The 16,753-nt window shown below is 44.6% G+C and overlaps 1 protein-coding gene across 1 annotated transcript in view; it reads right to left on the minus strand.

Moving 5' to 3' along the window:
- Positions 1-522: 522 nt before the first annotated feature.
- Positions 523-16,753, minus strand: part of LOC147435934 (cytochrome b-c1 complex subunit Rieske-4, mitochondrial-like) — a 61,170-nt gene continuing 44,939 nt past the window's right edge. Inside the window, exon 3 of the mRNA XM_086488838.1 lies at positions 523-1,507. Coding sequence (XP_086344964.1) covers positions 885-1,507 — 623 coding nt within the window. The 3' untranslated portion in view covers positions 523-884. The remainder of the gene's footprint in view (positions 1,508-16,753) is intronic.

Here is a 16,753-nt window from a genome sequence, read left to right on the forward strand (position 1 = left end):
CACTTGATTGACCTTCAAATCTACAAGTCACTCAAGTCATCTGCACGAGAAGGTTTGCGCTCCCTTTGAATCTCCAGGATAAACTGTGTATGACACCAATTAGTTCCAGCACACACTAAAGTTGAAACAACATCAGAGATGCAGGAAACCATTGCATCCTAAACATTCACGCCGTACTTCCTTGGCTCCTTTCATTGACATCGCTAGTAGACAACATTGTAAACAAATGTATCTCCCAATTGAGGAGTAGAACCCATCATCATCATAGATGGACACAATGGTGAGCAGCACAATCTGAAGCACAAGGGTAGTTGCCTTATATCACCCCAGCTAAAAGGCCCAAGCCTTACCTACTCAAGGAGGCGCTTTCCATAAATGAAGTTCAAGACGTCCATGGAAAAAGAGTCCCCAGTTGTCAACAAGGAAGCCATTTTCTTGTACAGCATACAGCAACTTCTTTCAATGCACAAAATGTTAAGACATCCTAATAGGAACTTAATAATGAAAACAGCAAGCCAGGTACAACGCAAATGAGTAACCACCATGACATTAGCCAACTATGTACCATCTCATCAGCAAATCATGTTAGGTAATAGCTGCAACCACATACTTGAAACAATGTATACTTCCAATACAGGCAGCATGTAAAAGAAAACCAGCTTGCCGGAGACACCACCACTTTCCAGAAAATACGTCTGCTTCGAAACGGTCAGGGAAACGGTTTGCAAAATTGCAACTTATTCAGCTTCAACTACCCTCTGCAAGTCAAATAAAAGATCCTCCTTTTTTAATCAAGCCATTAGGAGCTTGAAAATGCTTGAGCTACTTATGCATATCCTCAACAGGGAGAAAAACTTTGATCTTTGGGAGCGATCTACCTAAACTCATCCAATCAATAGCTTTTCCTCCTCCATGAACTTATAGGTGGGCACCTCAAGGTTGTACGGAGCAGGACCCTTTCGGACGCGACCAGAAATATCGTAATGAGAACCGTGGCATGGACAAAACCAACCTCCATAATCACCGGCATTTGGCAATGGGACACACCCCAGATGAGTGCAGACTCCTATCACAACCAGGAATCGTGGGTCAATGACCCTCTCAGAGTCTGGCTGTGGATCTCGCAGGTCCTCCAAAGACACACTATTTGCTTCTTGGATATCCTCCTCTGTACGGTGGCGGACGAAAACAGGCTTACCTCGCCACTTCACTGTGACAGTGGAACCTGGTTCTATGTTGCTGAGGTCCACTTCCAATGAGGCAAGGGCCAACACATCTTTACTTGCCGACATACTGAGGATAAATTTCAAGATCGCCAGTCGAATCAATGAAGCATATATAAATCTTCCACCTGTCATCACAAAATATGTAAATGCCTGCTTGTTTGGGTCTCCTGGGGGGTGTCGTTCGTGGTTGCATTCGTCATACTCAATATTGGGATTTGGTGTTTTCAAAGCAAGCACCGTTGGTGGTTCTGAAGATGGAGTTGTTAGCTCGCTTGAAAATGCTGCACAACAACAGATGCATGACTTCGTGTCAGATTTGAAGGTCAAATCAATATACCTAGATGAATCCAGGACAAGCCAAGATTCATTTTTATACGATTCACCATTAAGGAAAGTGAAATGTATAGATAGACTAGTCATTACAAGACAATATAACCATCACCTGCACATGCATAGTATTGACTAAAAACCATCCACTAACTTTGCCAGATTTAAAGGTCAAATCAAGTTCTGGTTAAACACGTATCAGATATAAAATCACAGCCTAACAAGCATCAGGAAGTCTTCCCAAAGAAACAAAAAAAGTGACAGTTAAATGTCCAAAAAAGCTTAATAACGTCTGACAGAGAAACTCACACCTTGGAACACTTTTAGCAAAGAAACCTGTGATAGCGTATCTAATCAAATTCAACAATGCATCCCTAGAATATGGGCAACAAAAATATAAAAGCACCTGATGGAAAACAGACCTTACTTTTGCTTTTACAAATTTATCCAGGAAAAATTAGACTTTTCAACAAGTTTGTAAACTGAAGAAATTATTGGAGGTAGCACAAAAACAGACAGTATTAAAACATGGCATATTCCATATTTTGGTCATCCTGCAACAGACCAGACCTTTCGGAACAACCAAAACCTTGATTTTACACTGGTGACATAGTGGCAGTCTGCTGGATGGTGTAACAAACTGCTGACGTGTCAAAGCCTAAAGAATGGAGTCAACCTACAAATGTGGCCGAGGGGCCTAAACCCTAATTTCTGCCAGAAACCCTAACTGCTGAAACCCTAATTCTGGAAACCCTAACCCTAAAACCTGCAAACCCTAATTCTGCTGCCAGAAACCCTAAAACTGCAGAAACCCTAACCCTAACCCTAAGGACAGATTTCTGCGTTTTGCGCTGGTTGATGACGTGGCAGGCTGTGATTTCCGTGATTTACGCTGGCAGCTTTTGGCATTGCTTTTTGGACCAGAAGCTTTTGAGTTTGAAAGTTTTTCATGTAAACTGCTTTTTGGACCAGAAGCTTTTGAGTTTGAAAGCTTTTCATGTAAACTGCTTTTTAGGCCAAGGGCCTTTAAATATGAGGCTAGGGCTCATTCTCTGGCATGCTTCCTGGAGAAGGTGCAGAGTCTGGAGTACCGGCTTGTACTTTGATGATGCAATATAAAGAAATACCGAAAGGGGCGCCAAGGTTTGGGGCCAATACTCTCTGGGGTGGAATTCCGCCACTCCGTGTCGCGTGTCGTCTCTCTCTCTCTCTCTCTCTCTCTCTCTCTCTCTCTCTCTCTCTCTCTCTCTCTCTCTCTCTCTCTCTCAGTTCAGTTGTTATTGAAGTGCTAAGAGTTTGTTCAGTCTGTTCTTTTCTATTGGCACGTGGTGCCCGTCTTGTGACAGATGGAATGACAGACTATATGGAAGCTGAGATACGTGGCAGATGCTATTCTGATGTGGCGGCAGCGTGCAGATGCTAGCGGACGTGGTACGCAGCCAGGCAGATGCTTTTTAGAGTCCCTCACATGGAAGAACAGTCAACAAGCTGTTTCTTATCCATTGAAATGTGTGTGGCAGTTGCCTTCTGGCTGCTTTTAGCAGCCCGGAGCTATAAGTAAGAGTCCCATGTGCCTGTGTAACTGAAATAGTAGAGAGTGGTCTCTCAAAGCCAGACACTGTTGTATCTTGGTTCACTCATCAATAAAGTGAAAAAATAATGCCAAGGGCACCTGGTTAGGGGCCAATCTGTGTAAAAGAAGCACTTGTAAGGTGCAGCGGAATGAATGTTGAACTTTGCTAAAGATGAGTGCTCCGAACTATGCTAAATCTTCCTTTTACTTCTGGAAGGGAGAGCCTTCCGTTCTTAATGAGAGAGTGCAATGGACACAAACAAAATGAATGGACACTGTGAATGGAAGTGCATGAGACTGAGAGATAGAGGAGAATACGACACCAGAGACGTTGGGATGGGGGAAAAGGAAACTCACACAACACACTGAATGCTTGCCTCACTATAGCTCAATGAATATCCAGCACCCCAAACCACACAGAATCACACAAGCTACAAATCACTAAAGCATCAGCTCGCTCTTAGGCATCAACGGTTTCACACACTCACAATCAATCGATATTATCCTTCAAACACCTTAACCCTGACACTCATCACCATAGACATTGTTTCCCTAAACATGAGTTAACTCAAACTTGCCATATCTCTCCTATCCCTTCACACAACCTATCTCGCTCTTTCTTGGCACGCACACACAGGTAACTTGGGGGCAACACACGCACACAACCAAGCCAAGGCACAAGATGTCGTCGAGCAAAGAATAGAGAAGATGACAGGGAATAAAAGAACCTTCAAGATATGATCCTCTTCACTCCAATTCAAAAGTTTAAGAGCAATGTACACTAGTATCGTCTTCACAAGAAAACCTTGGACAGCCTTCCTCCTCTAGGAGTTTGCAGACGGAGGCCCTCTTAATTCTTGCGCAGCCTGTACTGGCCTGTTCACGGTCAGCCCCTCCCAGAGAGCGCCCTCCTTGTGTGTACAGACCCCTGTTTGCAGCGCCGACGGCTCTTCTCGCACACGAACACCCTCCTAACAGTGTCTTCTGTTTTTTTCTGCAGCCTGTCGGATTTCAAACGCTGGCCTCTCATATTTTTTTATCGCCTTCACCTGCTTATGGGACGTGTTGTCGACTCCCATGCCCCCCTATGAGCTGCGCAAGTAACCCCTTCATGCAGGTCGCCTCTGTCCTTTTCTTGCCGTCGCCTACTCTGGCGCAACTCTCCCCTTGTCAAGGCAATCCTCCTCATACTTGAGTCTGGCCCCAGTTATCCGGCTCGGCCCTGCATCATGGCCAGCTTCCCCTTCGAAGTGGCGACTCCCTCTGGCGGCTCCTTCTTCTCCATGCCCACCCTCAACGGGAGACCTTGCTCAGTAGGTAGCTCCTACCCCTCCCCCTCTCTCCTGCCAACCATGTTTCTCCTTTTTCTCCTTCATGGCCAGGCCCCTGATGGCCTTTCTTTTCCTCCCCTCTCATCACCTGTCCTCCCATGCTCCCAGATCATGCCGCCATACAGATGGCCCTCCACCCACATGGTGCTCCTTACCTCGCGCTACCAGCTAGCACCCTCTTGGCCTGCAGCCCAAGGTAGGACTAATACGTACGTACGGTACAAATCCGTACGGACGTTCTGTACACAACGTATTGTGTACGTACAGATCGTACCGTACGTGCATCATTTTTTTAAAATAAAAAATTTGGGGGATTTTTTCAGCCGTTTGTATTCGCTTGAGGCCCTTATGTTCATGCATGCCCTAAATTTGCCTACCTTAGGCCCGAATCCCAAAACGCCTAAATTTTAAGAAACCAAAGACTTACTGTACGAACCAGAGAACAGAGAAACTCTTACAGAGAGTGAGAAAAAGCTCTGCACAAGCTTACACAGGGAAGGTAAGTGCCGCTTTCCCTCTCTCGTGTGTGTTGCTCTCTACCCCAAGCTCGTCTGAGCTTCCCTCTCGCGTTCCCCTCCGTCTCTCTCTCTTTCACACACTTTCTATTCGCGTGATTCTTGCTCAATGCTCTTGAATCTTGCAACAAGAGCAAGAATGCCAAAGCCGACCAATCCCTATTGGAAGAAACACACAACTGTCATCTGTATTGTCAACACTCCAACTCAAAAGGGTTCCGGTTGTCGCAAATGGTCATGCAAGTATTGTGGTTTCTCGCTCACAAGTACAATCACACGTGTTGTGAGGCATTTGACAGGGAGTGCACAAACAACTATAGTGCGTGCAAGAAAGTGCCCAAAGCTGTGAAAGATAAGCTAATTGCTGATAACTTTCTAGAAGAGTTGGCAACAGACTCTCTTAAAGGGACTCAGCAGACACGGGATGCACTGCAAGATGCTCTTCTTGGAGAGTTTGGTGTACAGGGAGATGACATTTTTGAGTCTCAGTCCACTCCTATGGGACAGCCGTCTGGTGGTAGAGAGAGAGCACGGATCATCGATGTAGACGAGGGTGAAGAGGACAGTGATGTGCATGCGTCGAGGCAGACTACTTTGCCTTCACGGGTGAATTCCCAATCTTGGGTAAAGGAGCGGCAGAGAGTGGCTGAGATGGAGATTGCTCGCACTCTAATCGAGTGCAACATTAGCTTCAATGTCTTGAGAACTGATCAGTGGAAGAGGATGGTTAGAGCCATTGCACAGGTTGGTGCGACACATTCTTGGTTAGGACTTGAGTACAAGAAGATGCACACCAGTATGCTTGACGAGCAGAAAGCCTTGATAGACAAGGCATTGGTCCCAGTAAAGGCAGGTTGGCAACAGTTTGGTTGCACTATTATTTCCGATGGCTGGAGTGGCATACACGGGCGCCATATCATCAACATTCTTGTCTCTTCTTGCCTTGGTACCTATTTCTTACGCGTTGTGGATGCAGGGAAAGCAGGAGAGAAGATTACAGCAGAGTTCATTTACAAGCATATGAAGAAAGCCATTGAGGATGTGGGTAAAGATAATGTGGTACAAGTGGTTACAGACAATGCATCCAACTGTGTAGCAATGGGGAAAATGGTGTCGGCTGACTTTCCAGGTATTGATTTGCTCATGGAGGATAGAGGGAAACTACCTTGGGTGCAGCCCACAGTGACTGATGCTACTCGGATTACTACATTTTTCTGAAAGAAGCATCACGCTTTAGCCATATTTCGCAACCACAGTGCTCTTGACATGGTTCGACCATCCAAGACCAAATTTGCATACATGTACATAGTTTTGCAGAGACTCTTGAAGCTAAGGGATCCACTTCTCCAAACTGTTGTGGACCCAAAGTGGAGAGAGATGCACGACTCACAAAATGAGAAATGCAAAGCCATGCAGAGACGGGTGCTAGATGATGCATTGTGGACTGAAGTGCAGAGTTTGACATTGGCGTTGCAGCCCATTTACGTGTTGCTGCAGGTCACCGACATGGAGGGATCCACATTGGGTTTGGTTTATCACCTCTTCATGCAAATGAAGGGGCATATCATGGCTTGCCAATCCTTGTCACAAGATCGGTAAGCTGAGCTTAATACTTAAATACATTATACTCGTAATCTCTACTTGTAATTTCCTGAGTCCTGACACACGTTTGCTTGGGTTTTTTGCAGTCGAGATGATGTCCTAGCTCTTGTAGAGAGTCGATGGGAGTTTATGAGTCGTCCCATTCATGGGATGGCTGCAATACTCTATCCTTTCTACAAGACCCCAGAGTTGTTTCATGAGAGTAGTCTCTTGGCCCTGAAGGACGAGTATATCAACTGCATGTTTAGCATTGAGGAGCAGCTGCACATAGATGCGGAGATGAACAGTTTCAAGAATAACTTGGGGCCGTCATTCACACAAGCAGTGGCGCTACGTCCAGAGGCCACCAAGCTTCCTCTCACATGGTGGCAAAACTATGGTAGACAGGGCCTTTCACATCTCACTACTATTGCTCTACGCTTGCTCTCACAGGTATGATTTTGACACACAGATCACTGTTGACTGACTTCAAGTTTGATGGTATTGATGCTACCATTGCACTTGCCATTGTAGGATTGCTCAGCAGGAGCTTGTGAGCGCAATTGGAGTGCCTACTCCTAGATTCATACGAAAATCCGCAATCGTTTAGCACTTCACACGCACGTGCTTACAGTATTCCACTCCGTGAGAGAGCTGCAGATCTAGGGATTGCACGGCGGCAGATGATTCGCAAGGGGAAAGTGTTTATTCGTACACCTCGACGACGTGCGAATGAGGCAGTTTCTCTCATTCACACTCAGGAGGAGGAGGAGGATTTTGATCCAAACTTGCAGGCACCTTGCCCTGCAATGGTAGAGTGTCTCGTGACACATCCAACCCTGTGTAGGTGGACAAGCTACCGCATGACAAGGGTTCAGTCAGTTTAGTCAGTCTAGATTTAGAAGTGATCGGGCACTTTTGTGAGTCTATTCGTAGACCGTGCATGCCCAATCACTTAGTGTAGATACATATCCTCTGGTTGCACATAGCGTGATCATCAATATTCCCATCAAAATCCACCAGATTCCATCAAGGGAATTTTCAGTGCATTTAGCCTATTTTTTACATTTTTCACTTATTATTTTTAAGTGACTTTTGTTGGAAAGTAGGTAGGGCAAATTGAGTAAGTTTGTATATAAGCAAACTAGAGCTAGCAATATTTGGCACAAGAGGCAACAGGAGCCAAGCTCAGCAGGCAACTTCTCAACAAGATGAACCTTTGGTGGACCTTCCCTCCAAGCAGCAGATCCCCCTTCCACTAGCGTTTTGGAAAGCATCTTAGTCTGGCGTTTTGCATCATCACACCCTCGCCAGCAAGTCCCATTGCATAGTGTTTTTGCATCAGCATCTTCGCCAACAAAACCCCCCAGCAAATAGCGTTTTTTGCAAAACCTCAGCCTAGCGTTTTTGTTCCCACATCAACCTAGCGTTTTGTTCTTCGTAAACCTAGCGTTTTTGGCCGTATTCAGCAAGCGTTTTCAGCAGTGAAATACCTTCAAGTTCAGCCCTAAAAGACCAGCAAGATCAGCCCTAAAGAGTGATGAGCGCGCGGCGGTGTGTGCAAGTGAAAGAGCACGCGAGGAAGTGCAGTGTGTGTGCAGAGAGGGGAGGCGAAGAGCAACAGGAGAGGAAGCGCTAGCAGAAGAAGAGGGAGAGAGAGAGCTTACGTTTTTGGGAAAAACTCAATAAGTGAGTTTTGGGTTTTCCCACTTTTACTATAAGTGACCTTTAAAAAATGTGTCCAGGTTCATATTGAACCTAGACAATATTGAACCTGGACAAAGTATAAAAATTGTACAAAAAGGGGTTATTTTGGCCTTTAACCCAACAACCTCCCACTTAAAGGCATAAATGGCGCCTTTAAGCTACGTGACTCCCACCATCTCTATGCATAGATAATGTTGTGCTTTGGGTAAGCACTTAGTGAGAGCATCGGCTGGATTTTGTGATGTATGGACCTTAACCAATGTAATAAGGCCATCCTCAAGCACTTCTCGTATGAAGTGATACCGCACATCAATATGCTTTGTGCGTGCATGAAACATGGCGTTCTTTGTCAGACATATGGCACTCTGGCTATCACAACCAAGCATAGGTGCCTTGGCAGGCAAACCAAACTCACTGCATAGGCGTGCTAACCAAATAGCTTCTTTGGAAGCCTCAGTGGCTGCTCTGTCGTAGACAATGCAACAATCTTTTGCAATCTAGAACACCATGAAACAGCACCTCCCGCAAGAGTAAATATATAGCCACTTGTGGATTTCCATGTATCCACATCACCAGCCATGTCAGAGTCACAAAATCCCTTTAACTCCATTGGTCCTTTACCATAGCAGAGGCATTTGTTTTTAGTCCCTTTCAAGTACCTCATAATGGACTTCACTGCCTCCCAATGCAACCTGCCTGGATTAGCCATAAACTGGCTCACAACTCCCACTGCATGGGCTATGTCAGGCCTAGTAGCAACCATAGCATACATAAGTGAACCACAAGCTGAAGCATAAGGCACACTTTGCATGTCATTGGCTTCTTCCTTTGACTTGGGACAATCATCCTTGGAGATTTTAACATATGGCTGTCATGGCACACCAAGAGGCTTTGCTTCAGCCATATTAAATCTGTCCAGCACCTTTTCAATGTACTTTTCTTGCGACAAATACAATAGACGCTTATCTCTTTGCCGTGTAACACGCACTCCAAGTATATGTTCAGCTGCCCCAAGGTCTTTCATTGAAAACGCAGATTTCAGCTGCCCTTTAAGAGCATCTACAGTGCTTCTTTTCTTTGCAGCTATCAACATATCGTTTACATAGAGCACAAGAATGATCGGGCTGCCATCCTCATCACATTTGGTATACAAACAATGGTCTGCATGGCTTCTTTTGTAACCATGTTTAAGCATGAAGCGATCAAACTTCTTGTACCACTGTCTACATGATTGCTTCAGCCCATACAAGCTTCTATTGAGCATACATACCAAATGTTCCTTGCCAGGGATAACAAAACCCTCGGGTTGCTTCATGTAAAGCTCTTCTTCCACATCACCATGCAAGAAAGCGGTATGTACATCCATTTGGTCCATTTCCAAATCAAGAGCAGCCACAATGGCAAACAATACACGCAAAGTGGTCATCTTCACAACAGGAGAGAACACTTCCTAAAAGTCTATGCCCTTGGTTTGAACATATCCCTTTGCCACAAGCCTTGCCTTATACTTGGGTTTTGCATCAACAGTCTTGATTTTATACACCCATTTGTTAAGAATAGCCTTCCTTCCTTTGGGCAATTCAACCAAATCCCAAGTATGATTAGCATGCAAAGCTTTAATCTCTTCTTGCATAGCAAGCTCCCACTTGTCACTATGCTCACATCTCTTTGCCTCTTTATACGTATGAGGCTCTCTCTCATCTGTCAACATAATGTAATGCAAAGAGGGGTCATATCGACTCACAGGCCATCTTTGACGAGTAGACCGCCTCACCCAATGATCCACATTATCCGGCAATGGGTTTACATTAGGTGGCACACAAAATCATCAACAATGGGCTGCTGTACATCATTTTCAGCACCATTTTCAGCATTGTTTATTGGCTGCAAATGCCCTTCGGAAGCCTCAATTTGTTGTCCAACATCATCTGGCTCAAACACCAATGGATCATCTACATTTTCAGCCATTTGTGGTGCATCCTGAGGGTCAAAAATAGGCCTAACAGGTGGCTGGTCATGCTGAAATTTCACCCTTTTATGGTCATGCTTTGAGGCACAATTGTTTTGAAACGGCCTTGCCTCATTAAAAACAACATCCCGGCTACGTACAACCCTTTTGAGCTGAGGTAACCAAATCCTGTAACCCATTTCGCCTTCTTCACCATATCCTATGAAGAGGCCTTTAATGGACTTCGCATCTAATTTACTCCTCAACTCAGGTCTAACATGCACAAAAGCTTCGCAACCAAAAATGCGTAAGTGATCATATGAAGCAGGCTTGCCAGACCAAACCTCTTCAGGGATGTCACCTTTCAAAGACATGTAAGGGGATCGATTGCATATATGCACAGCAGTTCTCAAAGCTTCTCCCCAAAATCCATGAGAGAGATTAGCCGTGGACAGCATGCATCTCACTCTCTCACAAAGTATCCTATTGAATCTTTCAGCCACACCATTAGAAGAGGGGCTGTATGGCACAGTAAGCTCCCTCTTAATGCCCAAATTTTCACAAAACTTGTTAAATTCAACACTTGTATACTCCCCCCCATTGTCTGTACGCAAGCATTTTAGCTTTCTACCAGTTTGGGTGGTCACCAATGCATGAAATCTCTTAAACGTAGCAAACGCTTCATCCTTAGACTTAAGGAAATAAACCCAAATTTTCCTAGAATGATCATCAACAAAGGAGACAAAATACCATGCACCACCCATAGACTTAGTAGGCATGCCACATACATCGGAATGTACAAGATCAAGTACACAAGATTTACGAGAGACACCAGAGTAATAAGAACGCTTTACTTGCTTGCCATATTGACATTCATTACAAAAGTCAATCTTTGTGCCTTTAGCATCAAGCTTGTTCAAAGTACAAAGCTTAGAAAGGCCCTTTTGGCTCGTATGGCCAAGCCTCTTGTGCCACAACTCCATGTGAGAGTTAATTTCAGCCAATGCAATAAACTTGCCCAACACGGCCTTTCCATGCATGCAATAAAGTGACCCTTTTTTTGTGCCCTTTACAATCAGCCTTAGCCTTTAGTCATTTTCCATGACCCTCTCTCAAACAAGATGCTGTAACCATGCATATCCATCTGACCAACAGAAAGCAGACTCTTCTTGATTCCCGGCACATATCGAACATCATGCAAGTCAAGCTCATTTGTGCCATCTATGGAGAGATGCACAGTGCCAATACCCTCAATGGAACATACATGATTGTTTCCAAGGTATACATGGCCACGCTTGCCCGCATCCAAAGTAGAGAAACACTCCTTGATAGGAGTCACATGAAATGAAGCACCGGAATCAACAATCCAAGTCTGGGACAATGCATCATTGACAATCAAGAGAGCATCAATAAGACACTCTTGGTGATTTGCATGTCCTGTGAATGAACATTTAGAGAGACATCAAAGTCACAAGCATCATCATCTGACAAAGTGACACACAAGATGTCCCCTACATCTGACAGCTCCTCAATCACGACAGTAGAAGCCACATTGGCCTTCTCTTTGTCCTTTGAGCTATCCTGTGCATCTGCCTTGACTTCCTTCTTCTCTTTCTTTTTGTCTCGGCCATTCTTTTTTCTTTCTAACTCAGCTTTATAGTACCTGCAATCAGGTTTCTTGTGACCTTTCCTGCCACATTGATAGCAAGTCACATCACCCTTGCCTTTGCTTGCATTTTCCCTTTCTTTACTCTTACTCTTACTCTTTTGTGCATAAGCATTCTTCTTTTCTGTCCTGCCTCTAACCATGTTGGCAGAGCTGCCTCCCTCTCCCCTTGCTTTCCTCCTGATTTCTTCATTCAAGATGGAACCCCTAACACCATTAAAGGTCAAATTGGGGTTATTGGACAACGAAACCACCAAAGTTTCCCATGACTCAGGTAAGGTCATAAGTAAGAAGATAGCTTTCAGCTTATCATCAAAAGGAGGCAAGCCAGAATCCTGTAGCTGCGACAAAGTACCTGCGAACAATGACAAGTGCTCTGCCGCGCTCTTGGACTCATCTAGTTGCATGTCAACAAGTTTTCGCATCAAGTGCACCTAGTTGACAGGCGTTGTATTTTCATACATTCCCTTTAACTTCTCCCACACATCAAAAGCAGTCGTGAAGCCTTTCACATCAATGACGGTCTCATCGGTCATGGCCATTTTAATGTATGTAACAGCCTTCTTGTTCATGCTAACCCATGCTTCATCCGTCATATTCTGCGGCTTCACCTGTTCAAGTGCCCCTTCGCAATCCTTAAGAAATAGGATTCCCTGAATCCTGTCTTTCCAAAGATCAAAACCTGTACCATCAAACCTCCTAATCTCGAAGAGGTTCTTTACATCCGAAGAAGATGAGGCCATAGTTGCACGAAATAAGAGGGATAATACGCTGAATTTTTTGGGCAAAATGCGCAAAAAAACGGAGTATAGCCTCACAGAGATGTGCACTACAGCTCCAAATAGTCACAGGAGCAATTTGGGGCAAAATAGGACGTTTTGGGCACAAAATTCAATTTCTGAAATTTATGCGCAGGAAATTTCAACGAGCGAATTTGTGCTCGAAAACGACGAATTTAGTTGTTTTTAGCCTCAGAAGACATACATAAGGCTAATACACAGCCTATAGAAGCATGTAAGCGCAAAAGCCCCAATTTGTAGCATCAAAATTGCATGAAATTGAGCCAAAAATGATCATACATCGCCAAAAATTGTCAAATGTGCGTAGATTGCATCAATTTGCACTTTCTCGAATGTAATCGGACCATAAAAACACTTGCAAAAACCTGCATAAATCTGAAATTTGCTTAAAACACCTGTTTTAGGCTTGTTTTTCGGCAATTTCAGGGTTTTCGGGTAGCGGAGACTTAGCAAAAGTATTTCCATACCTTAATACATCATTTGCAAAACCTGTATTTTCGCTCTCATAACCTGTAATTTCCTGTTTTTAACCTAATTTCAACCTGTTTTAGGTCAATTTGGGTTGCCGGGAGCTCTCTAGTGTCCGGGGACGAGTCCTTTGGCGACAAAATTGCAAAATCTCGCGATAAAGTTGACCTTCTTGGTTGAAATTCAGCGTTTCCAGGTTTGGGGGCAAACCCTAATCGAGCTCTGATACCAGTTGATGAGCGCGCGGCGGTGTGTGCAAGTGAAAGAGCACGCGAGGAAGTGCAGTGTGTGTGCAGATAGGGGAGGCGAAGAGCAGCAACAGAGGAAGCGCTAGCAGAAGAAGAGGGAGAGAGAGAGCTCACGTTTTTGGGGAAAACTCAATAAGTGAGTTTTGGGTTTTCCCACTTTTATTATAAGTGAAAATGTGTCCAGGTTCAATTTGAACCTCGACAAAGTATAAAAATGTACAAAAAGGGGTTATTAAGGCCTTTAACCCAACAAAGAGTAGCAAATTCAGCCCGGAAAGACCATCAGTTTTCAACCTTAAGAAACCTCAGTTTTCAGCCCTAAACCTGCAGATTTTCAACGTCAAAGACCCACAAAAACGGCCCCCGAATCTGCATTCTTGGACTAGTCGCCCATAGCGTTTTTGGACAGCAGTAGAAAGATTGCGAATTCCAATCCTTAGGTCGACTTCGTCATCACCGTCGACATAGCCTAGACTTGCATCAGTCACATGCATTCCCATTCTACCAGATTGTGTAATCATAAGTAGACCACTCTCGCCGACGAGAGTGGGGCCTTCGGAGGAGGGTTTTACAACGTCTCTGGTGTCGTATCTCTCTTCTCTCTCTATCTTTCAATCTCATACACTTGCACGCATGGTGTCCATTCACTTTATTTGTGATCATAGCATTCTCTCATTAAGAACGGAAGGCTCTCCCTTCCATAAGAACAAAAGGAACCTTGAGAACAATTCGGAGCACTCATCTTGAGAAAAGCGCAAACATTCATTCCGCTGCACCTAACATTGGTATCAGAGCTTTGGCAATGTTCTGTATCACTCAAGGAAAGAATCACAAGAATAACAAGAATTTTTTTTTCTTTGTTGCGGGCGCACGAACCTAAGTTCGCTTGGGTGTGTCGATTCCTAGTCATGTTTTTGAAGAGTGACAGGAATCCCAAGAAAGAAGGGCTTGTCTAGCCTCCCCTTGTGTCTCTTTTCACTCATTGAGAGCGGACCGTGCACTTAGCGGCCGGCCAATCGACATGAGGTGGGAAAAAGCAACCTTGGTGTGAGCGCAAAGCCGCCAAGGGGTGCGCCCGCGGAAAAGAGCAAAACTCGGGTGAAGAGAAGATCCTTCTCGAACATAGATTGCAAGCTAAAGAAGAACCTCAAGACCCTCAAGAACCCAAGACCCGCAAGAACCCAAGACCCCCAAGAATCCAAGTTCCTCGTGAACTTAAGAACCCAAGACCACAAGAACCACTCACTTTACATGGAATAGGTATGTTCATGGTTTTGTGTTGGAACTGGTTTCAGGAATTTTCAGCCATGGAGATTCTTGAAGAAGAAAGAAGCATGAAAGAGGAAGTTGAAGCATCAAAGGAGCCAAAGAAGACTTTGTGTCGCTTTCGGCGCAACCCATAGAAGCCAGCGTTGCAGACCTTTATGAAGTTCGAGTAACACATGACCCACACATCCGAGTGGGCCGGCAAAGAGTCCCTTCCAAGATTCCGGATGCTGTTGGAAATCTCCCTCGACACCATACAGTTCGGTCCAGTACTTCACTTTGAAAAGGAGGGGATGTCACATGACACATCCAACCCTATGTGTCCGTGGACAAGCTACAGCACGACAAGGGTTCAGTCATTCCAGTCAGTCTAGATTTAGCAATGATCTGGCACTTTTGTGAGTTTAGTCGACCGTACATGCTCAGTCACTTAGTGTAGATGCATATCCTCTGGTTGCACACAGCATGATGATCAATATTCCCATCAGAATGCATCAGATTCCATCACGGGAATTTTCTAATGCATTTTGTCTGGCGTTTTGCATCATCACACCCTCGCCGGCAAGTCCCATTGCATAGCGTTTTTGCATCAACATCTTCGCCAGCAAAAACCCCCAGCAGATAGCGTTTTTGCACTACCTCAGCCTAGCGTTTTTGTTCCCCCATCAGCCTAGCATTTTGTTCCTCATAAACCTAGCGTTTTTGGCCGTATTCAGCAGGCGTTTTCAGCAATGAAATACCTTCAAGTTCAGCCCTAAAATACCAGCAAGATCAACCCTAAGTAGCAGATTCAGCCCGGAAAGACCATCAGTTTTCAAACTTAAGAAACCTCAGTTTGCAGCCCTAAATTTGCAGATTTTCAACGTCAAAGACCCACAAACACAGCCCCCGAATCTACGTTTTTGGACTAGTCGCAGATTTCAGCCCATAGCGTTTTTGGACAGCGGTAGAAAGATTGTAGATTCCAACCCTCAGGTCGACTTCGTCATCACCGTCGTGATCGCCGACATAGCCTAGACTTGCATCAGTCACATGCATTCCCATTGTACCAGATTGTGCAATCATAAGTAGACCACTCTCGCCGACGAGAGTGGGGCCTTCGGAGGAGGGTTTTACGACGTCTCTGATGTCGTATCTCTCTTCTCTCTCTATCTCTTAGTCTCATACACTTGCACGCACGGTGTCCATTCACTTTGTTTGTGATCATAGCATTCTCTCATTAAGAACGGAAGGCTCTCCCTTCCATAAGAACAAAAGGAACCTTGAGAACAGTTCGGAGCACTCATCTTGAGCAAAGCACAAACATTCATTCAGCTGCACCTACATAGAGCCAGACTATGATGAGGAGGGCAATGTCTTGACTGATGGAGACATGCCTTCTTCAGTTTCCCGATCCTCTGCCTCTGATGAGTTTTGAGGTCACCATTTGCTAGACATTTTAGTTGGCAGCAACCAACTAGTTATTTTCATTTGATGTATGCTCTATTAGGAGCTATCTTGACTATTGACTCCACGTTTGTGATTTGTGACTTGTAGCTGAGTCCTGACAGCTGTTGTTAGTTGTGACATTCACGTTAGTATGGACTCTGTTTGTTGAATGTTCATTGTCTTGTGACTGTCCAGTTGTCTTAACTCATAAATGTCTTGCTCTTTTGGTGTCATGACTCATGATAGCAATCTATAAGTGATGAGTCTAATAGGTAAACAGGTACACCGTACAAGTTCAAACTTCAATGCCCGCAGGCGCATATCGTACGTCAGGTATGCGATTCTTCAATCTCTAGCTGTTGTATAAAGAATTTAGACAGAATCAAAGTTGTAAAACATCAAATTGACAAATTCTATAGCTTTGTCTCTGAAATTGACAGTTATTTTTGTTGTTTCTATTCTTTTTTAGCAATGCCACGTATTTTTCCGTACATAAAAAATTTACCCATACGGGACTACGTACAGTACGTACTTCCACATACCGTACAACACGTATGGTTCCACCTTGATAAGGATAGGACAAATATGTCTAAACTTGATAAAGAACGCCAAGATTTTCTCCACTCTCACGCCGATTGCTTCTCAGAGGGCCTGCCAGGCGAGTTACCA

Source organism: Adiantum capillus-veneris, chromosome 18 (genome assembly GCF_014529385.1).
Source record: "Adiantum capillus-veneris isolate H3 chromosome 18, ASM1452938v2, whole genome shotgun sequence".
Taxonomy (NCBI): domain Eukaryota; kingdom Viridiplantae; phylum Streptophyta; class Polypodiopsida; order Polypodiales; family Pteridaceae; genus Adiantum; species Adiantum capillus-veneris.